At 40.0% G+C, this 27,720-nt stretch overlaps 1 protein-coding gene across 4 annotated transcripts; it reads left to right on the top strand.

Moving 5' to 3' along the window:
* The first annotated feature begins 950 nt into the window (after positions 1-950).
* Positions 951-21,265, top strand: robo4 (roundabout, axon guidance receptor, homolog 4 (Drosophila)). 4 transcript variants are annotated; one of them, XM_040151323.1, is made up of 19 exons: positions 951-1,039; positions 4,127-4,453; positions 7,420-7,577; positions 9,166-9,286; positions 9,481-9,619; positions 10,108-10,235; positions 11,566-11,681; positions 11,770-12,001; positions 12,137-12,258; positions 12,521-12,692; positions 12,856-13,053; positions 13,206-13,248; positions 13,631-13,743; positions 14,649-14,975; positions 15,237-15,341; positions 15,518-15,665; positions 17,555-17,767; positions 17,981-18,330; positions 20,382-21,265. In XM_040151323.1, exons 1-19 carry the CDS (start codon positions 1,012-1,014, stop codon positions 20,561-20,563), a joined length of 3,222 nt encoding a protein of 1,073 aa, XP_040007257.1. In that variant the 5' UTR covers positions 951-1,011; the 3' UTR covers positions 20,564-21,265. The 4 variants fall into 4 exon arrangements, with proteins under 4 accessions (XP_040007257.1, XP_040007258.1, XP_040007255.1 ...); XM_040151324.1 differs by lacking the exon at positions 951-1,039 and adding an exon at positions 1,409-1,701 and having other exon boundaries at positions 20,436-21,265; XM_040151321.1 differs by lacking the exon at positions 951-1,039 and adding an exon at positions 1,409-1,701.
* Positions 21,266-27,720: the final 6,455 nt, after the last annotated feature.

Raw genomic sequence — 27,720 nt, 5'->3', positions numbered from 1 at the left:
ATTTCTACCTACAGAGTTAAAGTAAATTTCTTTGCAATTCAGTGATTTCAGATGATTGTGTATTTTTTTATGAATCTTTCAGCTGAAGTAAAATATACTAAACCATTAGACAGAAACCTAACCCCAATACAAGCTTTCTAACAGCTGAAATACTTTGAGTCACTGCATGAGTGAAAGATCAATAATTTCCCTCTATTGTTTGGAAACAAGGTAGACTCTGTACTTCCTGCCTCAAGGCAGTGTTGTCAGAGCTGCTGCCACAAATTGTCAGGAAATTTAAAAAAAACGGCCAAGATGGGACAACTATTTGTATTTACTTTGATTACACTAAAACCCAATATTTTAAGCCGTAGCCAGACTCTTCTGTGGGAGCTCTGCTCATTCACTGGCAGCAGAGTTTGATGGTACACCCATTAAAAAAGCAGAGGAGTTTGCTGTGGTGACCAGAAAATATATACCAAAAATTACAAGATTTTTTTTTTTTTTACTTTAATGGTATTTTGTGGCGTTTTTAGCAATACAATCAATACAAATTTCAAGTGAGGGGAGATTACCTTAGTCCTCAGAGTTTAGCAGTTGGATTACCTGTTGGACTGATAAAACTTTTCTCCAACACAGGTAACTGTAACTGTAAAAAATCAACATTCTAAGTTTTATACCAATTCATCATTCTATTAATTAATTTTCCACTTTCCTGTCCTCTTTTATCTAGTTGGTTGCTTATTACTCTCCCAGCAGTCGCCTCATAGGTTGTCACTGACCCTCCCTACTGATATTTCAGTACAGAAAAGGAGCCTAGATGATGCTTTCTGTGGCTGATGGTTCCGAAGTGACTATTGGATTCCACTTAGCCAGCTGTCCCACAGTGACTTCTGACAACCCGCGGAAAACCTCGAAATTAGTCCAGGCATGGCCCGGTTGTCCAGGACTCAGGTGACATTGAACGTGTTTAGACTAAATGTAGCTCCTTCTCACCATGGATGTCTTGTAAAGGAAACAACCGGTAGTCTAATGGAGCAGTGGAAAAGAGCGAGGACAGGTAGACCGATCAACATTTGAATGCAGTGACACTGATTAAGCCAATTAATAAAAGTCATCATGTTGCCTTTTGCCACTGCCTCCGTCAAATCTTTGACAGAAAGCGAGGAGAGTGGTGGAAGCTTGCGATACTGCCTTCAAATTAAAATTGTGAGACGTTTTCGCAAACAGAAGAGTAAAACAAAACAAAAAAAAACTGTCAGGAGTGCAGTGCAATAAAATTATAATTAATCCTAGGTTGAAATCAAATGATTGGATTAATATTGTAATAACTATATGGAGAGTGCATTAAAGTGGAATTTAGCCTACTTTTGTCAAGGTGATTCTTATTTTGAAAGCCCACCCGACATGAAGCTAAGTGTCACTTCGCTTCCTTGACTTTAGTGTGTTCACAGGAGAGAACGAATGTAGTTGCCGCAGAGTTACATTGTGGAACAGATTTTTTTTCAAGTAAAGTTTCCCTTAAATGAAAAAAAAAAGTTTCTGTAGCTTAAAAGAAATTGGTAAATGAAAGCTGGACATTCGGTTAAATTACTTTAGCTATATAGCCTAATAAAAGTTATTTATCAGCTAGCTTGGAAAGTAGCTCTTGATGACTGGTAAGGATGGCCAGAAGTGTTTTCGTGGGCATTTTGTCATCGGTGTTCGGGGTTCTTCTGTCAGGTAAGTACGTTTGAGTGTCTGAACCATTCATGTGTTCACTTAAGCTACTTTGCACATATCGCAAACAGACTATGGTAGATACAGTGTTGTCTGGGATTTAAAGCGCATTATCTATACCATATACTGTAAGTGTCATGTAGGTGAACTAGCTACACAACATCTTCTGCATTTCTATGATAAAGCTGGGAGGTCCTGGTGACGATCCATTCCAGGATAATAGTTACCAACCTGCTCAATTCTCTTTTTTGAACTGTAGCAGGTAGTAAATATTCTACACTACACACATTGTCTAAGAAAAGCAAAAACAGGGGCAACTGCTTTCACTCGTCACAACAAACACGGGTAATATTAAATTCGATTTTTTTTTTTAAAGTTTGATTTGTCGGAATACTGAAAGCTTACTTTCAAATTAGCCAACTTCTGAAGTCCCCATCTATAAGACAGTGAGCGAGGTTCGCAGTTTTCTGAACACAGAGGTGACACATTTACAGTGTGTCTCCTGAAAGTCCAGTTAGAATACTGTCATCTTTATTGCGCCCTATTGGGTCTAATCTGACTGCATTTCCTCCCACAACCAGGGCTTTAACTAACAGTTATTTTCTTATCAGTTCATCTGCTGATTATTTTCTTGATTCATTCATTGGTTTATGGAATTTGAGAAAATAATAGTGAAAAATCGCAATTTCCCAGCACTCAAGTTGACTTATTCAGATTGCTTGTTTTTTCTGTCCAACCGTTTGATACCCAGATATATTCACTTTAGAAGATTAAAATAATCACAGTTGAATTTTTGGAATTTTGCTAAAAAAAAAAATGACTTAAACAAGTAGTTATCATATCTGTTGCTAATGAATTTTCTGTTGATCAACTAATGAACTAATACTTTCAGCTCAGGCTGTCTCAGTGTGTTGCTCCAGGACAGTTCAGCAGGTGTGGTGCTTGCCAACACGTGGGGCAGGGGGGTTGAACCATAGGAGTGTGGTTTGGTTGCAGCCCACCTTGTTTTCCCACACATTTTTGAATCCTTTTTTGTACCTAAATTCTTTGAGACAAATTGAAATTTCCATGAGGTCTGAAGAATGAGGAGTATCCTCATCAAAACCTTCCTCTTGATAAAAAGCTTGTAGGAATGCACTAAGGCCTGCAGATATTTTGAACCTGATGCACTGATGTTTTGGCTGCAACCTCTTTTTACAGAATGTGAAGAGACAAAGTGACAATGAGGTTAAACGGGCTATTGTTGGCTGCAATTTGAAGGTATTTCCGCCTACAGTGAATGGGTGATCAGCTCAAGAAGCACAAGCCTTTTTTTGATTGTCCCTGCCCATGCAAGGTAGCCAAAAAATATTTGGTCAGATTAGGATTATATTCAATTCAAATGTGAAATAATACAACATTTCCCACATGAGTCTTAATTTTCGCAGCTCAGGAACATCTCTAGACTTTTGATACTTTGCCAATCTTTTTTTCTCTTTCCTGTCTCTCTTTTTGGCATCATTTATGATTTTGCAAGGATTGTGCTGTGTCTGGTTCTGAATTACCCAGGAATCATGCAAAACAGAGTTTAACACTCTATGAACATTTGTAAATAAAGTGTGAATGAGACAAGAAACAGCATCTTTTGAACTAGTTCACCCAAATCTTGTTAAACTTACTGGCCTTTTTGACACAATGTGATTGTAAATTATTCAGTTTAGAAACTATTTACTTTGCAAAGAATAAAAAAGCAAGGAGTAAAATTCATCTTGAAGAGTGTCTTTTGTTCTGTTGCGGATGTGCTGTTGATGGGGGAGTTCCAGTCTGCTTTTGTTGTGGTTGATGTTCCTGCGACCCTCGAGCCTCCTTTCCTATCGGGAAGCAGATCACAGTCTCTGTTTCCTTCAGTGTGATCATCCAGCTCCATAGGAAGTTCAAACAATGGCATTCCACTGCTCCTGGCTGCAAATAGACATTGTGTGTTGGTAGCAGGGCTTAAACTTGTTTGTTGTGGGTGTTCTCTTGCCAGTTCAATGAACCCCAAGGTGGTGATGCATAGAGAGTGGGGCTGCTGTTTGGGTGTGGTCCTTCTATACTGAAATATATGTGTGTGTGTATGTGTGTAGTACATTACAGTACAATTTATTTACATGTCAGATGGGATTGGCTGCAACCCTCCTGTGACCCTCAAAACATAAGATGTATAGCTAATGGATGGACGGACTTGTAGTCAAACATATGTAGTGCAAAACTTAAGGGATTAGTGCATTCATATTATTTATGTGATCATTAAATAATCATACTCTTAGGGCAGAGTGTAAGGATCAAATGGAATCAAATGTAAAGTTTGAGGGAGCTTAATGAATTGCTGTAGCTTTTTCTGCTTTTCTAAATCTGATTAAATAGAACCATGTCATACAGTATGTCACTTGCTCTTTATCCTTCTCAGGTTCCAGAGTTCATGCAGAAGAGACGCCGCCCCGTATTGTCCACCACCCCTCTGACGTGGTGGTCAAAGTTGGTAATCCCGCCACGCTGTCCTGCCGGGCGGATGGCAGCCCCAAGCCAACCATTGAGTGGCTGCGCAACAGCCAACCTCTGGAGAAAGCAAATGGAGATGGGCAGTGGCAGCCCATGGTTTTGTCAGAGGGTAGTCTCTTCTTCTTGAGTGTTGGAGAGGGCAGGCGAGGTCAGTCACATGAGGGGGTCTACACCTGTGTGGCCAGGAACAGTGCAGGGAAGGCCAGCAGTCGTAATGCATCGCTGTATTTTGCAGGTAAGATTAGGACACGTGTGGGTATACTGCTGGAGTGTGTTTTACCATTGAACATATTTCCCTCCCTGAAAATGTATAAAATCTACTAATTATGTTTTATTATATTTTATTTGCTTGTACTCTATGTATACAGTATAGGGTCAATGCATGCATTATCTTTTCTAGAGCCAGTAATTTCATTGTTACCAGAATATGTTAGCAAAGGGGACAAATATATATGTGTTTTTGCAGACCAGATCCCCTGCAGCTATTTTGTCCAACCCCCTACACTAAGTGAAAAGTTGAATCCTCCAAACCCTGTTCGAGGAGTGGGCTGGGGATAGGAAGGCAAAGCCCACACAAACACACATGCAGAGGGCTGATGAAAATGTATATGGTGACAGAGCGGTACAATGTCAATGTTTGCTGAACAGGAGTGAGTCAAACTGTGGTGCTAATTGACCACGGACCCTCATTGTTTACTTATCTGTACCCCAATGAGGCAGTTGACGTGCAGCAGCTGCTGCTTGTCTTTTGGTCTTTACAGGACACAGAGCTTAAAGCTGCAATGGACAAGAAGGAGATAAAAAGATAAATAAACACAGAAACTTGTAGGTGTGTTTGGTCAGTGTGTTTGGGTGTAAGCCATTGTTAAAATATGCATTTTCACATCATTTTGGACCATTATGATTACAGTATTTTAAAAAACGCAACAAAGGTTGTTGTTTTTCACAGAAACTCAGACATTAGCAAGAAAAGTGAAACAAACATGTTCACTGATGAAGCGAATGCTATGTCCTGTGTCAAGTTTTTGTGAGTATAAATAAAATTGGTAAACAAGACTTATAGGGAATGGATTTGGACTGCAACTTTCTCATCCTCCAGTTGCCATCTGACTATGTAACAGCGTTTGGTTGCTATAGGTTGGATGTCTGTAGACAGCTCACTTTCCCAGTGCCACTACTCAGCTGACTGGGTTACTTTAGCAAGTCGATTCCTCTCTCACTCTCATTCCTCTCACATAATTATTTTCTGACAGTTAACATTTTTTCAGACTTCAGTCTTTTTGGGCTCATTATTTGTAACAGATGTAATTACTGGCTGTTTGACAGATTTGCTCCCTGGTTTACTTCTGCAGTAAAGACGATGGGAGATGCTAAGAACTCATCTTCAGTCGTCATGAATTTATTTCTCTGTGGCAGCAGAACATGTTGCACCAGCCTTCAGAAACTCCTGTAGGTTAAACTATGTATACAGTATAGGGTCAATGCATGCATTATCTTTTCTAGAGCCAGTAATTTCATTGTTACCAGAATATGTTAGCAAAGGGGACAAATATATATGTGTTTTTGCAGACCAGATCCCCTGCAGCTATTTTGTCCAACCCCCTACACTAAGTGAAAAGTTGAATCCTCCAAACCCTGTTCGAGGAGTGGGCTGGGGATAGGAAGGCAAAGCCCACACAAACACACATGCAGAGGGCTGATGAAAATGTATATGGTGACAGAGCGGTACAATGTCAATGTTTGCTGAACAGGAGTGAGTCAAACTGTGGTGCTAATTGACCACGGACCCTCATTGTTTACTTATCTGTACCCCAATGAGGCAGTTGACGTGCAGCAGCTGCTGCTTGTCTTTTGGTCTTTACAGGACACAGAGCTTAAAGCTGCAATGGACAAGAAGGAGATAAAAAGATAAATAAACACAGAAACTTGTAGGTGTATTTGGTCAGTGTGTTTGGGTGTAAGCCATTGTTAAAATATGCATTTTCACATCATTTTGGACCATTATCATTACAGTATTTTAAAAAACGCAACAAAGGTTGTTGTTTTTCACAGAAACTCAGACATTAGCAAGAAAAGTGAAACAAACATGTTCACTGATGAAGCGAATGCTATGTCCTGTGTCAAGTTTTTGTGAGTATAAATAAAATTGGTAAACAAGACTTATAGGGAATGGATTTGGACTGCAACTTTCTCATCCTCCAGTTGCCATCTGACTATGTAACAGCGTTTGGTTGCTATAGGTTGGATGTCTGTAGACAGCTCACTTTCCCAGTGCCACTACTCAGCTGACTGGGTTACTTTAGCAAGTCGATTCCTCTCTCACTCTCATTCCTCTCACATAATTATTTTCTGACAGTTAACATTTTTTCAGACTTCAGTCTTTTTGGGCTCATTATTTGTAACAGATGTAATTACTGGCTGTTTGACAGATTTGCTCCCTGGTTTACTTCTGCAGTAAAGACGATGGGAGATGCTAAGAACTCATCTTCAGTCGTCATGAATTTATTTCTCTGTGGCAGCAGAACATGTTGCACCAGCCTTCAGAAACTCCTGTAGGTTAAACTATGTATACAGTATAGGGTCAATGCCTGCATTATCTTTTCTAGAGCCAGTAATTTCATTGTTACCAGAATATGTTAGCAAAGGGGACAAATATATATGTGTTTTTGCAGACCAGATCCCGTGCAGCTATTTTGTCCAACCCCCTACACTAAGTGAAAAGTGAATCCTCCAAACCCTCTTCGAGGAGTGGGCTGCTACAAAACCCTTTTAAGACTGATTAACTCTGAAGGACTCACTATAGACTTGAAAACACTCACTAGCCTAACATCATAATAAGGCTACAAATAACCCATAATGCAAAACTCGTACTCTCTCCATTCAAAAATAATATCTGTTCTAACGAATGAACACGTAATTGTCTAGTTCTGAAATATAAGACAACCCCCACTTTTGTAAAACTAAGTTCCAGAGAAAAAACATTTCTTGTATTAGGGCCCATATTGTATCCTTTCTCTTCAGAAATGTAGAGAACTTTCAGCATATTTTTTTCCGTTTATTTTGTTTAGGCGCTGCACAAAAACGCTTAGTCGCTGTGCCTAAGCCTTATAATGGTAGGGAAAACCCTGATCCATGGCTGTTGATGTGACAGGACCCTGTAATTCCGATCCAGCTGAGATAAGCCCTGACTCTGTGTTGTAGTGTTGCAGGAGGAGTTCTGCGTGCAGCCCAGTGATGTGGAGGTGGCAGTGGGGGAGGTGGCTGTCTTAAACTGTGGTCCCCCAGTGGGAAACCCTGAACCTAATGTCATCTGGAAGAAGGATGGCCTGCCCATCAACAGCAGTGACCACCACTACTCTGTAAGCTCTCTCCCTCTGAATTTACTCCCTCTCTCATGGTCTCATGATATACTGTAATCCCCTTTCAGACATTCACCTTCTTATGTGAATGTGATGATTTCTTACGTGTTAATAAAAAAAAAATTAAATTTTCAAATATTAACTAATAATATTGCATGTTGGACTCTGAGATAGTGACTAGTGACTTTATTTGTAAAAGTCAGAGTGTTGGTCTTTCTAGGTCAGACATGTAACATTTCGGTAACACTGTCAACATGGAATTCTTCTGAATTCAGATCAGTCTATGAAAGGATTTTCTTCCCCTTGCTGTGCAGGACAAAAGATGGTGAAAAAAAGCATCATACAAACACAATAATGATCAGAGCAGCACTCTTTCTCTTTATTTTCAAATAATGAATATCCACCAGAACTCTTTAAATACAGTGTCAGAGCAAATAAAAATTAGGTGAGAGCCCCAGTGCGTGCACTGTCGAATCTTATAGAAAGGCAGCTGAATTCTCTAATAATTGACGACATTGTTGATAAACTTTATAAGTGGATTTACTATGAGAAGCAGAGGTGAGCACTCCTCATGCTCACGATGGTCATTAATTTAGGCCTGAGTGGCAAAATAAGTTTTATAATCAGTGTTGCATAGAAAACAGAAAACACTCTTCTTGCTTCATATTATTACTTTGCAATTACCTGCTCTCCTTTGCCCACCAGGTGCCAAACATCACGCAAACATTGTGTCTCTACATGTAACCAAATGTAGTCTAAAATACAAGTAGGTGAAAGGACAATTCTAGCACCTACCTGTAGCGGAGATTACAGCAGTCCATTTGGTGAGCTTTTTGGGGTCTTGCTCGCATTATGGCTTCAGTTTTGAGCTGTCATATTGTTGCCTAAACAGGCCTATATGTTGGTTATAGCATGTTAGCATGTCCATCTGTCAGATTAGTAAAAATATTGAAACATTTTTGACTCAACTTTCAGGAAGAGGTAACATTTCAGACTTGAAAAAAAAGGAACTTATCCCACGTAGAAAAAAAACAAAGCTCAGAGATCCACTTTAAAATACAAGGATGTTGCTCTGGACAGCATTGGAATTATAAGAGGATCAGCCAGTTCACAGAAAAAAAGTAGGTAATTAAGGCTATAATTATTACTGGGGTGGGGGTGAAAAAATATCCACACAGGCTCTCTCATACGGGATTAAAATCACTGACCACAGCATTAATATCACCCTAGAGAAATAAATCTAGTCCAGATGGGGCTTAATAAGTGTCCCCAGTGAAGTGACCTCTAAAACTGATAAAGACAGAAAACATACAAGAATGCAGGTATGGCATCTGGTGATGATTCTTTAAAATGCCTCACAGAACTGTTTGATATTTTATATGTCAGGGTTTTTTTAATAAATGAGGTAGACAGGAGTTTATACAGTGTAGAGCAGCCGAAGAATATATGCAGTACCTACTGGGAAATCTTATCTTACACTGACTGCTTAAAGACTCACACAAATCGCATCTGAATGTGTTGCATTGTAACTGTGAGCTGTGCGTCCTGTGTGTTTTGTCCTCCTTTCTGCACACTGCTTGTGCTGTAGGATCTGAATGGTAAGCTTATCATCGCACCTGCAGAGAAGAACCACTCTGGTGCTTATGTGTGTGTGGCCAGTAACACTATGGGAGTGAGAGAGAGCAGAGCGGCCCGGCTCTCTGTGCTGGGTGAGACAACATTCCCATTACAAATTACTACTGCTTTACCTATACCGGTTTTGAATGCAGCTCCATATTCTGAATGAAATTTTTGAGGTTTTTTTTTTACCCTGAAAAGAAAAGATCCCCATGTACAAACAAAAATACACCCAGGTACCATACAGTAAGTAACAGTACTGAGTTCCTCCTCTATTTTACTGCAGCCAAGCCTGTTTTGGTGCTGAAGCCAGAAAATGTGTCAGTGAGAATGGGGGAGTCTGCCCAGTTCTACTGCCAAGCTAAAGGTGACCCTCCACCTTCTGTGGTCTGGAGCAGAGAGCAGGGGCCACTGCCCAACGGCAGGTAATCTATTATGAAAAAACACAGAAATTCAGACTCCATTCAAGGAATGCACTTAATACCTGATCAGTGATTTATGAAACAGGACATATATATTAAACTGTGTTTCCACATGAATTCTTGCTGTATTCCTCAGAGAAACTGAAATTGAAAATTAAGATATGATGTCAAACTTGTCTGGTTTGGCAGTCAGTCTGCACCAGTTTTAACTTTTATCTGGCGGCTGTTCTGACAGACTGCTTAAACATCAGGTTGACCATACACTTCAAAATGTCCTTGACTATAGTCCCATGCCATACAGACATGTAAGGTATTTTACTTTAGCTTGTCACTAAGCTGACAGAGAGTTTCCTCTGAGTTTATTCCTTCCCTGAAATTCCGGATTGAAAATGGAACCAATTAAAGTGCCTTATAAATCTAAATTTCAGTTATTTTATAACAGATCACAGGGACAGTAAATTTGATATTAACTGCTCTATATGTCAATACAGGTATCTTGTAAACCCAGACCAGACTCTCCAGATCCATTATGTGACAGTCCAGGATACTGGGAAGTACACCTGCACTGCTGTTAATGATGTAGGTGTGGTCACTGCCAGTGCACAGCTACTAGTTGAAGGTAAGATGAAGTCTGAGAAAGCAGGGATTCATTTGACAGTTTTTCATTTGACAATTTCATGGCATGCTGGCCAACTCAGAGACCATAAGTGATGAGCTTAATTGTTCACTACATCTATACGTCAGTACAAACACTGGAAGTTAAAGTTAGACATTGGGGCTAATTTATCTGTTTTCACCTGCCTGTTCACAAATAATACAAGGTTTGGGTCACACATGATTGTGCTATTTATCCTCCTAACACACAAAAAACCTTAATATGAGTTAGAAAATGAGAGAGAGAGAAATATGAGCGTGCAAGAGAGAGCATAAAAAAACAAAACTTAACAGAAAATGAAATGTTTATTTGGTCTGTTTTTCATTGATATCTGTAATTACTTACTGAATAAAAATTTGCAGCCAGACCTCTGAGCAACACAGATTCACAGATTCTATTTACTGATTAAGGCTGAAAGGTGGCAATGGCAGAATGGTTACTTTACTTTACAGTACTCTATAAAAAGACAATATTATTATTTTAATCATTTTATGTGTTTAGTAGATAGTTGAAAGTAGAGAGATGACAGAAAATGAGAGGAGAGAAAAATGGGGAATGACACTCAACAAGGGGCCCGAACAGAAGTGTCACTATTGTGTTTCATGGGCACAACTTACAGTATTTTAGATCAGTACATTGTTGTTGGGGGCATTAGGAAGAGTGATGAGGGAAGAAACAGCACAGACTGTGCTAAGTTCAAGGTAGTTACAGCTAAAATAGTTATTATAGTTAATATAGTTGGCTATAAAGTTATATAATGATTATTATTCAGCTATTGTTTCAGATTCATATTGTTTCCTCACAGTCCGGTAGCAAATCATCAGAGGCCCATTACCGGTTCACAGCCTGAAGCTTTGGAACCTCTGTGATCAAGCGATTTGGGTTTCATAGGAAGAAGTTGTTTATACCACCAACTGGATTAATAACTTTGGCAAGAGAGAGCCTCATAAACTTCTTTGGTCAATAGATAGTGCACCTGTAAGATGTTGCACTTACAGCTGGTATATGAATTTACCAGGTCTAAACAACCTGCATAAGGTATCACAACACGTCCATATCCAGCATATACATAGATGCTGAGTACATTATCTAATCAGAGGACCCCAAAAATTGAGAAAATACACACATTACTTAAAACTTTTTTAAAGAAAGGGTTAAGCATTATTCAAAATGATATTGTGGTAATTCTTTTTTTGTTTATTTTGTTTGCTTGTTTCAAACAGAGCTTGTCCCATTTGTACATCCTTTAAAATAAATTCAGAAAATGAATTGAAATAAACTCTTGTCTTTCCAGAGGCCGCCAGCAATAAACAGAAAGACCTTCACAAAGAGCTGTCAGCCCTTCGAGTGGCTCTGGAAAATGTCACCGTCATGACACCGGGGTCCAACATGTCCTTAGTCCAGTGGAAGGTATAGGAAATCTGTTTCAGAGAATTTCAGAGAAAGCATGAATATTTTAGGTGTGTGAGCCTGCAACATGTTGTTTCTTTCTGACCAGCTCCAGTTCCTCCCAGCCCAGCTACATTACCTTGATGGCTTTGAGGTTCTCTATCGCTCTCTGCTTCCTGCCAGCTCGGACTGGGCAGCAAAGAAGGTGACACTGCCCAGCTTCCAGACTCAGGTGGGCCCTTTAAAGAGAGGCTACAAGTACGAGTTCAAAGTCCGTCCCTATGGCAGCAACTTGTATGGAAGGGAGAGCAACACCCGGCACCTCAGAGTTCCAGAGACAGGTGAGAGATGATTTTATTTGAGAGTATTTGTATCCTTCCTTTGGCTTTTTAATACTCGCATATGTTTTAAAGAACATGAGTAGACATTACAGCCATGTTTGGGAGATGATAGTAAACTCCAACTCTATTATCCAGTTCCCAGTGCCTCTCCATTGGCTGTGTCCATAACAGTGAGCCATGAGTTGAATAACACCATCCATCTGAGCTGGGAGCCTCCCCCTCACGAAACTCACAATGGTATCATCCAGGGTTACCAGGTAATAACCAGAGAACAGCACTGCTTTACTGTTCTTGACACTCAGATGTAGTATCACCTACTGAGCACAGTGGAAATTACTGTAGGTTCTTAGAACTACAACTGGAAACATTCTAAGAAAACATAGTCCCTTATAATATGCTGCGTTTGTGTAAGAGGAATTTTAAACCATGAATGCAAACAGCTGCAGAACTTTAAGCATTAGACAACAATATTAATGATCCTAGGATAATTTTAAGGACACAAACTGTTTGTCTGCTTAGGTGTTGTGTGTGGAGTCTGAGGAGCAGCAGTACCAGAACTGGACGGTGGATAGTGGCCAACACAGCCTCGATATCTCTACTCTCAAAGCAGGGAAACGATACTGGCTCACCATAGCAGCTGTCAACGGAGCTGGAGTAGGAGTGCTGAGTGACCCTCATGGATTTGTCATCAGTGAGCAAAATGACACTTAAAGAGAATTTAGCTGCTATTTTCTGTATCGGGAAAGTTCACAGAAAATAGAATCTATATCTTCAGTGTGATATCAGTTGCACTGAAGAGGAGAAGTTATCATGACCTCGTAACAGATTTCAGCTGCTTCCTGTTTGCTTTTCAGACTCACAGTTGGGTGGCCCCCCTGAGTCAGACAGCCAAAGACAAGATGTGTCTAAGGTCTTGGCCCTGCTTCAGGACCCAGTGTTGATCGGCAGCATTGGTGCCCTCCTGTGGTGCATTCTGATGGTTGCAGCTGTCTACCTCTTCAGACGCCACAACAGGACAGGCCACCTGATACCAGGACATGGCAGGACGAAAGGTGGGTATTGTGTTGTATTTAAAGATGCTCATTATAAAAAATTAAACTGAAAATCTCCACTACACCTGAAGGACATCAACTGATTAAGTAATGTTAAAAAGAACAAAAGAGCTGTTCTGCAAATTTAGTTGTCGTTTTTTTTTTTTCCATAGGTTTGCGCAGACTGGCCAATGAAGATCTCATTATTAAACACAGGTAAAGTGGAGAAACTGGCAGAGCTTGGTAATTATAGGTATGGTTTAATGTAAAATGTAATGACACTGAAGTCATGAGAATAAATAATAACTGCTAAAGCCAAATCTGGTTTTACGATAGTTGTTATAAAGTATATAAAATCTGATACCTCTGGTATAAAGTCAAGTTGTTGTGGTCTCATGCCAACCTAAGATTCACTTAAACCAACACGATGTAGAAGTCATTGTCTGTTTTTGTAATCTTAATTCAGATTGAATGATTCATGGTTAATAAAATGTTTTCAGCCAGACAGCATTCAAGTATAATAAAACATCTTCAGTACTTCAAATTTGTTTAAGGTTTCTAGTTCCTTTTGTCTTGACATGTGCTACCTCCTCTAAAGGATGGCAGCTCCAGACTCCCCATGGATCTCTGGAAGCTGGAGACCTGCCTTCAGCCAGAAGTATCAGGACTTATGGGCCCAAGGTCAGAAACATGCGGGGATCAGGAGCACCAGTGAGTATTGGTTGCAAATTGGCACAGATTGGTGGTCTAACGCATGACATAAACTTGATATAAATGCTTATCCATCCAGCTGTTGGTTAGACATTGGTTTGAGGCTATTTTGGGGGCTTTCACACCTAACCTGTTTGGTTCAAATGAACTCTGTTGTGTTTGGGTGTTTCATTCAGTTTTTTAAGGCTGGTGCGAAAGCTGTCAATCAAACTCTGGTGGAGTTGGGCCTAAAACCCAGGCTGAGGCCCTCCTTTTCCTGTTGTTCTCGTCCGTTTCCAAGGGGATTCTGGCATGGTTGGTTTGTGGTGTGAAAGCAAATAGACCAATGTGTATAAACATTATATAGCTTATATTTATGCAAGATCATTTGGTAGCCATGGTAACAGGCTTTACCAGTTCCTCAATAAAAAGTGAATGAAAAGAGTGAAGCACAAGGACCACACAGTAACTACCTCTGTAAGATTACACCACAGAATGCCTCTTTTTTCCCGATTTTATCTGTACTTCTCTATTTATTCGATAATGCTGTCAGTCACCAGAATTTGATTTCCCCACGTGGGTACATTGTGGAGCTTTTGATGCAGGACGACATCACCAAAGCTATCCAGTCAAAAAGTTACCTGTCAATGTTTACAGCTCTTGGCCTGTTTTTAATAAGTCAGTGGGAACACAAACGGAACCAGAACTGAAAGGCAACAGTTTTTCCTTGCGCTGGAATAAATGAACTGAACTCAAAGTGTGAAAGACAACATAGTCTCATTACAGTTTGTCTCTATATTTCATCATCTCTATTGAAGTTACTTACCTGTGACTTACTACTTGTAGATATGGACAGTAAATCTCATTACCATAAATGTGCGCTGGGGCTGTACGGTGTCTGTACTTACTCCTCTGTGTTTCATTAGGCCTCCCAGTCTCATCCAAGAAGGACTCCAGCTGCCTGGACGCAACTGTCCCTGTTGTGACCGACAGCTGCGGTGTCTATGGCACTTTTTATGTGGACTTGATGGGCAATGGCCTCAAAACCTTCAACAGTCCTGTGCGTCGCCCTAAAATGCCTCACAGTCTGCCGCATCAGCAAGGAGCTGAGACCATCCAGATATTCACTCATCCTGTCGCAAAGACCTCACCCCTCGCAAGCCGTGAGGTGCTGCCTTGGAAACAGGCCATACGCCCCCAGCCCAAGATGGGTGTGCTGAGGGAGTCATGGGAAAAAAACCACAGCAAGCTAGGTGAATAGTGGTTGATAGTTGAGATCTTGATGTCAGTACCACTATTAGAGTTTTTGGCCTTGTTTTTTTAGCATCATCCTTCTTTCTTTGTATCTGCATACCATGTTACCTCAACTTCTGATACATTATTTCAGCGTGTAGTAGAATCATGTGAATGCAGACAGTAATACAGCTTTGGTTGGAATGTTTTACAAAGAATCAACATAGAATATCAGATAATGTGTCCATCAGCACTAGAACACGTCGTTTATTTCCTCCCAGAGTTGCATGCTGTCAGCAGTGTCCCCATATTGCCAACCAGAAATCAGGCTTGTCCATCCAGTGTCTACAAACAGAGACTCGGTCACATACCATCTGGTCAACATGGTATGACAAAATGTATACATTGACATTACTGTCAGCACACCAACTCCTATCTCACCAATGGTGTTTATAGTTGAGCTAGAATGTGTACCATAACACAAATTTGAAATAATAAAAGCAATAGTTGGTTACCTATAATTAGTAACCATGATTTATTTTATTACAACTTGTCTGTCCAGGTGGAAATCCAGAGTGTGCTAGAGTTGCTGGCTGTCCTCGCCTGCTGCATTACTCTGCATCACTACACCTAGTGGACATGCTGCCCCCACCACCACCGATACCCACAGACAACACCATGGACACACACAGCCTGACCTCAGACGAAGGGTAAGACAAACACAAAGCTCAGACTGGGTGGTAAAGAGTGGAAAACAGACATTGCAGCTGCACCACTAACTTCTGTGCAACCTCAGGCAGGTCAGATGAAGAAGTAGTATAAAGGAGGACAGGCATCAGGACAAACCATGTTTATCAATGCTGAACTGATGAGGCTCTTGACTGTTCTCTTTTGTGGAGAGGGCCAAATTGGAATTTCAGATGCATATTTAGCTGTTCAGACACTGTTCCCAAAGAGATGAGTACCTCCAATAAGCCTTCAAGGTGTGTTACATCCCCTACAAGCTTTTCACATACGACACACCATTTGTTGTCACAGATTCACACTAAACATACTATTCAGTCTGCTCAAGTGCAGCTGAGTGTAGCTCTAATACATAATTGACCTGTTTAGAGTCACCTATTTCCTTTGAGATGAAAATGACTGAACGTCATGTTTAAAAAAAAGACTTATTAAACAAGGTTTTACTGCAGTACATCCTCTCATGCAGTCTCTTCAGTGCATCATTGGTCAGCGATGACCTAAACGTCTTTCCTTTGAGTATGTTTTTGTCCTGTTGAAAGGCCCAAGAAATGGCTACACTTCAGTGGAAACATTCAAGATATAAAAAATGATAAAGAACTTCTTTGCAGACAAACTTATCTGTGAGTTTAAAACATTGGACGCAAGGCTAGTTTTTGTTTCCCAACAAAAAAGAATGTCATTGTTATAGAAATTTCATATATGGACTGAAAATTACCTGAGAGCCTGTTTTGCAGTAGCAGCTGGGGATATGAGGAAGACCAAAGCAAAGGGTGCCAGGAAGTCCACATGTACAAAGATGGAAGAGAGTGTTGATTTGAAAAAGTTTGAAATATTAACTAGTATTTTTGTTAGTCTGTGTTGAAACCTGGAATTGTTATTTTGAGTAATTAATGACTCCTGTATCTGCCTGAAAAATTTTCAGAATTTATTTAGGCACCTCAAAGCCACAGATTAGGGGCAATTCAATTTTCAACTAAACCAAAAAATATATTTTATTCATAGAAAGAAACTGAAATTTAAAAATCCCTTCCATGAATATGTTTGACAGTAAAAGCAGTACATTGCATGTTGTGTTAAATTTTGAAGCAGATTAACTCTAACTATTATTGATCCCAACACTGACGCCACTTCAGCTGCTAGGTGTAAAAATGTCACAGTAAATTTCCACCACAAATTAGATGAGAAGATAGGTGCCTTCATGTATCATTACGTATGGAGCTAGAGCCATCAGGAAATTAGCTTAGCTCAGCATAAAGACTGGAAGCAGACAGAGGGAAACAGAGGGCAATAAAATCTCCTCGTTACCTGGCAACCTCACTGCAACAACAAAAAAATCACAACAAAAACAAAAAACATAAAACTCAACTTGTTGTTTTTTGGAATTTATGTTTGTGGATGGATTAAACAAAAAAGACATTATCGCATTCAGTGAGCAAGCCAAAATACCTGGAAAGAGGCAGGAGCACTTTGACAGTTATGCAGCACAGACTTTATTCTGTAAACTGACGTTTCAGCACTAGTGTGCCTTCTTCAGAGCTTAAAGAGCAAAACAAGCTCACTGCTTCCAGCCAAGAAATAGTCTGACATTTTGTTGTGGGTTTTGCTTCCTTTGGACAGAGCCAGGCTAGCTGTTTCTCCCTGTCTCCAGTCTTTACGCTAAGCTAAGCTAAATGGCTGCTGGCTGTAGTTTCAGATTTAACAGACATCTGCTCTAGAAGAGAAAGCAAAGAAGTATATGTACTTTTCTTATTTGTTTGTGTTTGCATGGTACCAGTAGTCATTAATGACTGTAATAATTTAAGAGAAAGTTTACCAAAAAAGAAACACCAACATGTGTCTCTTGCATTTTCCTCAGCTCCAGTCGTTCCACAAAGCTTACCATGGACACGGGATCTCTCCAGTCCGTGTGTGGACAGCCAGGACCCAACAACAACAACAGCTGCCCCTCCTACAGCCACCTTTCTACTGCATCATATTCAATGTCATTGGATGAAGAACATGGTGGCACACTGACAGCACAGGAAGCAAACCAGTACTTGGAGCTCAGCCCTAAACCAGAGAGATGCAGGTAAATTATACTGGTGTTTCTCCCATTTGGTTGGCCAAGACCCTAGCACAAGTTTGTAGAAAAGATCTTAAAAACATAAAATCTTTTCTACAGACAGACAGTGTTAACATCCACAATATTGTGTTAACTTTAATTCAACCATTTGTCTTTCCCTGTCAGTTTAGTTCATAGCACATGTAATTAGCTGACCACGCAATTGCTTTCTGTCAGCAGTGCCCTGCCTGAGCAGCGTCCCTCCCAGTCCCACCCCTTCTCCCCCACCCTGGGGTACATCTGCAGGCCGGTACACTCCACTCAGCTGGAGGATGACCCTGACACCGATGAGCCTGAAGCTGCACCAATTGGATTGCGACGGGCCCGCCTCCAGAGCACACCTTCTTCCTGCTACAGCGAATGGGACAGCTCACTGTGGAACACCTGGAGTTCAGTCACGGACGGGAACATGGCCAGCGCCCGCACCAGCCTCATCAGCTCCGTAGACAGCTGTTACACCAACGACAGTGCCAATTTTGCCCGCTTGCTGGCTGTAGCAGCAGAGACTATGAGTGGAGCCTCTCTGTCAGGTAAGCAGAGGAAGAATTTCTGTTGATAGCAATAGCAATAGTAAGTTTATTTTTTTAGTACATTTAGTACACAGGGGCAATTCAATGAGCTTTACATAAATAAAAGCAAAAAAAAAGTAGCATTCACACAATATAATTAAAAAAGAATAAAAGAATACAAAGTTTTGAACAATAAAAATTTCATTGTAGTAATCAATCTTATCCTTAGCACCTACTTAGAGGAACTCAATCTTGTCTTTGTTTAGCTGGAAGAAAGCTTTGGTACATCCTGACAGTCCAAATCCTTACTCAAACTACTCTTGCAACATAATCCCACTTCTCCTTTGTCCATCTGTACACTCAGTATGTTCCAAGCTCTGGCGTATGTAGTGGTTAAACAGCTGCATCATGCAAGCTATAAACAGGAGTGGTACATGTAGCCCTGAATTGGAATATTTTGGTGAAAATATGCATGTTTTAGTCAGTAAACAGAAAGTGGTTTATCTGACTATCTGACTAAACTATAGAATAGTATTGGACTTCTCCACTAAGACAGTGATTGAGAAACTTTTTGGCCTGTGACACCTTGAAACAAAGCAATGTCGACTTGTAACTCTTGTCACCAGTTTCATATGTCTACCAGTTATGATGAGTTCAAATAATGATGTTGTTATTTTCTCTTTTTATTACAATATTTTTTTAGAGGTAAGATGATTTGTTGAATCACAGGGGTAAAAAAAACAACGATTAGAGGAAAGTCTGAAAAAAAAAAAAAATTGGCGCAGTATGGCATGCTTTTTTTTCTGCTTCTGTTCTGTTAATCGTCTTGTTCTGTGAATCCACTTGTCTTGTGACCCCTTGTAGAGGTTTTAACTTCCAACCTGAGAACAGCTGTTGTAATACAATGTTTTATTTGAAAGTCTCAAAAAGAATGGCTGATGACATCTTTCAGAATGAAGCTCCTAGGATATAGGATCCTGTCCTGTTTATTTTGTTTATTGCATCTCTCCACTAGATGGGGCCCTCTGACTAAGTTATTATTATCCCAATAATTATCCCAAGTGGTAACACACAGCCCTAGTAGGCAGACTGATGAGATACAGGAAATCCGCCAAACAGAACCATGAAACCCATGATGCAAGTTAGTTATGTGTGTTCTTGTCGTGTTGAAGATTCTAAAGAGAAAATTGATTAGTACTAGTTTTGAGTTTTCATAATCCACTCTAGGATGTGTGTGTTCATCTAAGAGTGTATGCACATACATATCTGAGTAGGTTTTCAATCAGTGTACATCAGTGGCTGTACATGTGTTAGTTGCTTCAAGAAACAAAGACATTCATTCTAATATCTCAGTTGGTCCAGGCAATTACTTAGGGCCTTTCAGCAAATTGAGCCTCCAGATGAGTCATCCCTCCCCCGTGTCACCTCATCAGTCACTCTGTTCTCCCTCAACGGCACCATTCAGCTTTTCTCTATTTACCAAACTCTCACTTTTGCCTGTTTTCAGCCTCAGTTATTTTTCATACACAAATGCACCATGCGAAAAACCCCTGTCTGTTTTCTCTGTAGCTGATAATCCAGTCTCACACTGGCTGAAATTAAAGTTTGATATATCCAAAACCTTGACTCAGATGAAACTACACTAACCTCCTTACCTGGTAATGGCAACTCGCTGATCCCGAGCTGAGGGACCAGTTTTCATCTTTAAAATTTGGAGAGTCTCTTACTCTTCTTATTGAATACAAGTTGCCTTGTCAGCAGTACATTTTCTGAGGTCCTTGAAATGTACCGGCACCTTTAGAATCCAGAGAATGGCTGATGTAAGATGGCAGTGTTTTGTTTTGGTGCCTCAAATATATTAGAACAGTTTCATTTTCAGTGACAGACAACTGCTTCAAAGAAGCCACTAAAATTGGTTCTTCTCCAGAGAATCGGCATGAAAGGTGCTCCTCAGAGTTCTTGAAATGTTTACTTATTCTGTTAACTTTTTCAAAGGCAGAAAGGTTTCTGTTTTACTATAATTCCCCTTGTTGATGTTGAAATGCATGTCAACGTGTTTTTTCTGTGTTTAGACTTTTCTCCGCCAGCCTCCCCCCTCAGTGCCTTGTATCCGTCATTTTGTGCAGAAGGCGAATTGTTCCCGGAGCTGGAGCCTGTTCCTGCGTGGGACTGGAGCATGGCCTGGTTGGAGGAAATGGAGGTTCAGTACAGAGCCCACTATCCTGGCAGAAACACCAAACCCTTTAACACTTAAGGACTCTGGAAGGATAGTGACAGAAAAAAGACAAATTGAATCTTGAGAACTTCAGAAACACCTCACAGCAATGCCAGAAGTGCAAAACAGGAACAGAGGTCAGATATGATGCTGCAACATTTATTGATTTATTTTTATGAAAGACCTGGAAACAGTTTTGAGGCCTGATGTGTAATTTCGCAGACATGAATGGATAAGTATCTGGACTTACATTATCGGGGCTAAGTCCTTGATGTTTGGGACGCCTCTGCTAGGTGATGCACGTGGGCTGTTATTTGTCTGTAATACTTTGCCCAGTTTACTTAGGGACAGTCCGGCTACGACTTTGCATCCTTTATTTGACTTCCACTGAGTTGTTAAAGTAATTTTTCAACCTCCTTTCCTCTTATTAGAGAAGTGGATAATGAGATACATCCCTCAGGATGCTCTCACCCAGTGTGTTTTGAAAAGACCAGAGAGACACAAAGACAGGATGCAAGACATTGAGGAAGCAGTCATTAGGCAAAAGAAATACAGTGCTGGAGTTTTCCTCACCGCACAAGTTTGTTTCCTATTTTCATGTTTGTTGCAGGATTTTATTATGGCTGAAGTCCTACCAAACAGACTGTAGCATTGTGATTTTGTAAAGACTGATTCACTGATCAAATATACTGTAAATATGCAGAATATTCAACAGATGTTATTTAAAGAATTTTAAACACATTCCAAATCATATACTGACTTTCTGTTTCCTTTGGTGATTCAATTTACATTATGGGAATTCTTTTATATTATAAGATTATTTTTGTTTTTATGCACCCTGTCCACTTTTTAATGTTACACAAAGTTTGCAACAAAACGTACTGTAGTTCAGAATAGCAAAAGTAGAAAACATTATTTTGAAAGAGTCATTTTGTTCACATTTATTTGAACTAACTTAGGGTTAAACCTTTAAATAACTTGAATTTTAGTAAATATACAACAAAGTATTTTAAATAAAAGTGCTGTATGCATAGCTTAGTCTTTGCATGCTTGCTGATTTTTATATATATAAATTCACTAATGGTAGTAGCATCCAAGTTTTAAATGTTCTAAGAATTTCCATTTTTTGTACACATTACAGATGTGTTTTATAGTTTTGAATAAAATTTTCATATCGATTGAAATAAAGGTATATTTTGCAAGGACCTTACATTTGGAATGTGTCCTAGCTGAGCTGTGAAATAAAAGCCTCTGCCATGTCACAGTTTGTAAGCAGTATTTGAGTGACGAGAAAATTACTTTCCTTTGTGACATTTTATAGAAAAAAAAAAATTAAATAAAAAACTCTCCACATGCTCTCTGTAATGTTAAAAACACATTCACATACCCTTCGATGAAACAGCCATCACACAGGATGTATTTGCAGTTTCTTGTTGGCGGTTTTTCACTTTGCTGAAAGGTGCTGGAGGAAGTGAAGTTAAGGAAGTGGAGTATCTTTAAATGATACACTGTCTCTCTGTGTCCTGTGGGCTGGATTTTTATTGACCCCTGCTGCTGTTCTTAATGGCTATGTAGAGCATGAAGGTGATGTTTAGACCTCATCTGTTTGGCTTGACTAGCCAAGGCAAACAATGCTGCAGTGCCTGATAATGGCTTATAATTACAAACCCAGTGGAGAGAATAATTAAACTTTAATCTATGTTTTGTTTTTACAAAAACAAGATAAGAGTCTTTTTTAACTAGTATTTCTCGCCAAAGGAAAACCTAAGATTTCATGTTGTTCGTCCCTGTTTAAAGCAGATTATTTGCACACACTTGGTTGATATTGCAATCAAACCTTGTCTGAGTCGTATGAGTATTAAGGAGGAAAAGCTGTGCGGCCCAGCAGATACTCTTACAGTAAATCTAATATGATTTCCTCAATGACTTTGTGTTCAGGATGAATGTTTGTTGTGCGACTGCAAAGCACAACACGCTCCTTTTCAAGGTAATCCATGTCCTGTATCTGGGTGTTGAGCTAAGAAGTGCTTTGCTGTCTATTTCATTTATAAGCTGTACGGGAGAAGCCATGTCAGAATATTAATTTATGTGTGGAGTGATCAAATCCCAAAACCAGTCCATAATTACTGGAGCTGGAAAAAAAACATGTAGGGTTATGAGATATAGGGGTCATTTACTTTTACTCAAAGGGGGTGCAGACTTTGTTTCAGTTCCAAAATATGAAAGAATTAAGGCTTTTCATGTCTTTTATCTTTTTTCATTTAGTTTTGCGGTTACTGTCAGATAAAGTCTAGGAGATCTGCAATTAGGAGCAAAGTCAAAGCAGGATAAACATGAATAATTCAGGCAAAACAGACTTTCTAGCACAATAATCAAGCTCTAGACTGTTAAACTATCATGTTGTGTTGCATATACAATCTATATGCAGTACAGCACGTACTGCAGTACAGCAAGTACTGGATTATATGTGGGTGTGTGTGTGTGTTTGTGTTTGTGTGGAAACTGGACTGCCAAAGGGATTATCTTTCATCTGTCTCTTTCACTAAAGGCCATATGTTTCTACATGAAGCCCCCGCTCCACTGAACAGCACACACTCACTGACAGACCAGACCACACACTATAGAGGCTCACACAGTAATGAATCAAGCACTACTGTATGTCTGCTTGTCTTATTAGTTGATACGCACGCACGCACGCACACACACACACACACACACACATACACACAGGCCGCCCTTGGGATTTGTGGATCATAGATTTTGCTCTTTGCCAAAATACCAGCTTTATATAGCATGTCAGCAAACCAATGACCCATATTTGACATGGCCTTTAACCATACACACACATTGAAACATACACATGTAGATTTACCACACGTCTTTCCTGTAGTCTGCTATTTCACCAAATGGATGATTACCATTTGAAGACCAGACATTAAACTATGGGCAGTGGTGTGTGAGTATTATTAGCTGAACCTCGAGCCGTGTCATATACCTGCCTGTCCAACAGAATGGGATGTGACCCTGCTCGTGAAACTAGACCATTTTTAGCACTTTATTTAACATTTATGGGCAACTTGTCAGTGTGAAATCATTCAGTGGTTTTGTTGGATTACATTAAATCCTCAGGTTGTCATAGTTAAAACGCCCAGTCACAATACAATACAATGCAATACAATACGATGCAACTTTATTGATCCTGGGGGGAAACGAGGTTAATTTTGCAGCCACAAAACTAATAGGATTCTACAGGGAATCAAAGCAAATAAAATATAAGAACACAAATGGAATATAACGTGAGGAGAAAATAGATACAGAAACAAACTGGCATAGCAGTTGGCCAAATATATATTTTCCAAACCAGGGCAAAAAACTGCACAGTGCATTCCTAGCATATTGATTTGATACCTTGTTTGAAATAACGCACGCTAATAGAAAGCAGTGCCACTCTAGTGAGTGTGATTACAGGAGCTGTGTCCCTGTCCGTGGTCTAAACCCATTCCCTCCGTCACATAGGCAGCAGTTCAGGTGGCAGTGACGCTCTCACATTGATTGATTGATGACAGCAGTGGTGAACTGTGGTGTTGCATGCTAAAGTGGTAATCATTCAATTAACTGGAAATCAATGGCACCCATATGGGTGATCTGTTTCATTATTGCCTTGTCAGTCACGCAGGGCCAGCTGACCGCTTCAACACACACATGAGCACAGACAGACACACACACACAAGTGTTTTGCACATTAGCACATTTATTGGAAGACTGGACTAGGGATACCAGATTTATCTATGACTCTGTGTTCATTTTACATTTTTTAGCCCACTGCTTCTGACCATTGAAAACCATGCATCTCCAAAACAGTCCCTCTATCAGTTTTCTGACAACTAATTTTTCAGATAATGTAATGGGTTTGAAATGTTTTGTTTGTTTCTTATTTATTTTATTTGTAATGTTGAGATGTACACGACTTTTCTCAAAACCTGAAGGAGCACTTTATTTGGTTTCAGTTTTTTAGTTTGTCTAAAAATTTGGGCAAAGTCACCAAATTTGGGCATGGCTTTCACTTGAATTGTGAAAAATAACATGCTAATAGTGTACTGCATCTTAAAGTACCCAGCAGTTTCAATTAGCAAAGCTTTATACAAAATACTGTAAAATTAGTTTTCAACTAATGTTCAACAAGTTGGGACTACTTTTCTCTGCACAGGAAGCGGAAGTGATGCGACACTTCTCAAGATGAGTTTATTGTCTGATTCATACTGACTCTAGTGTATACAGCATGTAGTGTACTGTCTGGACCTTTACAAAGACAGTATATGTTGATAGAAATAAAAGGGTGAAATATTGATGATTGTATAACGTCACTGAAATGTTGAACATTTTACCCTACAAGCCACTAAATCATTTACCTGCTACATCCACCGACCTTGTTGCCTACATAATGGCTTCATTTTAGCTTCTCTATGTATGCATCACATCAACCAAAAAGTCACAAACATCCATCTCTGCTGTCACAGGGCAAATTAACATGGAAATTGGTGTGTTGCATTTTGGAATGACGGAACGGGGCTTTAAATGATGCCATCCCCTCCCTTTCATCCTTCCTTTTCTGTCTCTGTCTCTTTCCTCTCCTCTCAGGCCGCCGGCCCTCTTCCCGCAGCCCCGGTGGGCGTTTCATTCCTGACACTGGCCTAATGAATGAGCGAGGTGATTTATAGCTCAGGGGGAGAGAAAAGAAGGGAGGGATGGAGGGAAAGAGGGAAGTTGAGAGGGACATGGAAAGGGTAAGGGGTGTTGGGTCACGTTGTAGAAGGTCAGTAACGTAAATCTTCCATTGTCTTATCTGTTGTTCTTTGCTCTTGTTTGTTTTTTAATTCCACAGGCTCATTGGTATAACTCATGAAAGCTAACAGCCTGCTAACATCATATGCATTATAACTGTCTGCATTATAAACGTCTGTAAGGACGGATGAGGACATGTGACTGCTTTGCCAAAACAGCAACCACATAACCAGGGTAAAAAAAAGAGTTTGAAAAACTTTGAGGGCCATGGAGTAACATAAACAGCATAGGGACAGTATAGTGAAACTCTTAAAGATGTTTTTGACCTGTTAGGCTTATTGAAGCAGTAGTTCCCAACAGCCCATTCAGAGGACGTCTGATAAGCAGTTTTTAGTCCTTTGAGAAAATAAATTGGTGCTTTTCAAAAACCTTCCAATGTCTATGTGTTGACCTGAAATCTATTAAATGAAAATCGTCACATCTTATCTAATATATTCTATACGATTAGACTGATAAATTCGATTGTCAGTTTATTGAGAATATTATAGGGTAGTAATGAAAATATATTAGTAACAAATATTCTAGATTTTTGGATTTTTTTAATTGGTTTATATGTTAAAGGCTTTAAACTGTAATTATACACAGTATTGTGCTAAATCTTTCTACAGATTCAATAACATCCATTTTTATATCCCCTTTCTATACCTATTTATCCTGAGCAGGGCATTGGGGTCTGAAGCCTGTCCCAGATCTCACTGTGCAACAAACAGGGGCATTAACGAATCAAGAACAATGCTGAGAAAATAATTAAATTGCCACTCCAGTGACTCATTTTTGAAAGGTTGTTTCACTTTTCAGACCCGGCTAGAGAATGTGGCAGAACATGCTTTTTTTTCTGCAGACAGAGATCGAAATCCAGTTTACAAGCTCTCTTCGTCTGTCGTGTTCATGCTGCTATTGGAAATCAGGTCTGAACTTTTTCCCAATCACAAGTCAGCTTATGTTACCTGATTGTACTTAAGTTCCCAAGTACAATGACATAATCTAAAAAGAAAAGCTGTAAGCACTCTTCATACCTTGTTGAACTGAATCCAATTTATCTCAAATAAAAAAGAGAACATCACGAAGTGAAACCCAGTCACAATTAACCCCATCTCAACAACCTTTGAAAAATGTAAAATAAATAAAAATCCAGTTAGTGCATATGTTTCCCCAAGGCTGTGTAGTTATTATCATGGTTAAATTAGTCTGAATAAAATGTGTTATTTGTGCTGGTTATGCTATAGGCTGTGGTATCAGCTCTTAGCAAGCAATGTCAAACATCAATACATTCAACAGGGTTCTCTCGACATCCTACATGCTTTTCTATATTTTTTTTTCAATGTTTTCACGCTGCCACCTCCGCCATCTCTATCTGTGGACTGCAACAAAGTTGTGCCGCAGCGTTTTATCATGCCCCTCTCAGTTGATCACAGAGCACAGGAAGTACCCCCGAGGCTGTTCGTGTCTGTGTGTGGCCGTGCGTGTCCGGCCCTGTGAGTTCGAGAGTTTGTGTATGCCAAGACACGGCGAGCATCTGTAGGGCACCGGAGGGTAATGCATGCCTTGTCTCAGGTGGACAGCAGGAGGGAGTGTGTGTTGCACTCAGGGTACAGAGCTTGGCAATTTCATGCTCCTCGGCGCGTACAGCACTCACCCAGGTGCAATACGCTGTGAAGTTGGAGGCAGAGTGAAGCATTAAGAGAATGAGAAGTAAACAGACCTACATAAATAAAAAAAAAAAAAAACTGTGCCCTATTACTGCAGTTCTGAGTGGAGTTGGAGGCTTTGAGAAGATTCTGAAAGTATTAGGTTTGCTTCAGGAGTTTTTCAAAGTTGGTACGAACCCACAAGTGTACACAGTTTTCAGCCTCCATCTTATGAATTACTTACTGTATATGACTTACTCAAGGCTGTTTCTAGCTTTTTGTGGTCCTATTTTGTAATATAACCTATGTAATATAACCATGCAGTATGGCAATGCTGTATTGTACTACTCGGGTTGATCAGCCCACGATTAAATGCAACAGCACGACCACAGTCTGAACTGTTGGCAGAAGGCAGAAGGCAGAAGGCTGGGGCGAGGTGCCTTGCTGAAGGGTAGCTCGGTGGCGGTAACGATGGCAAGGCGCTGCTCTTTCAACCGGGTTTATTCTGTTGATCAGGGGATGGAGGAAGTGACCGCTTGGGCCTGTGCCAGTGCAAAAGGAAATCAGGCTACACGCTTTCATTGATCCAAGTAATAAGACTGCAACCACAGTAAGATGGTAAGTGAGTAGATCCAGACTTCATTCTTGTCCTTGCAGACAGCAGATGGCAAAAATAGTCAGCGCAAAGTTGATTCAGCAGCTGTCCTGGAGCTTTCAATTCTATCA

This window comes from Xiphias gladius, chromosome 17, assembly GCF_016859285.1.
Source record: "Xiphias gladius isolate SHS-SW01 ecotype Sanya breed wild chromosome 17, ASM1685928v1, whole genome shotgun sequence".
Taxonomy (NCBI): Eukaryota; Metazoa; Chordata; class Actinopteri; order Istiophoriformes; family Xiphiidae; genus Xiphias; species Xiphias gladius.
Note: the sequence above shows the minus strand (reverse complement) of the source record. Positions and strands in the feature narration are given on the sequence as shown.

Bases quoted from the DNA above. Each gene is read 5' to 3' on its own strand.
- robo4 (XM_040151321.1), top strand. From the start codon at position 1,644: ATGGCCAGAAGTGTTTTCGTGGGCATTTTGTCATCGGTGTTCGGGGTT. The intron at 7,578-9,165 runs GTAAGCTCTCTC...CTTGTGCTGTAG, and splicing joins GCAGTGACCACCACTACTCT to GATCTGAATGGTAAGCTTAT. The intron at 11,682-11,769 runs GTATAGGAAATC...CTTTCTGACCAG, and splicing joins TGTCCTTAGTCCAGTGGAAG to CTCCAGTTCCTCCCAGCCCA.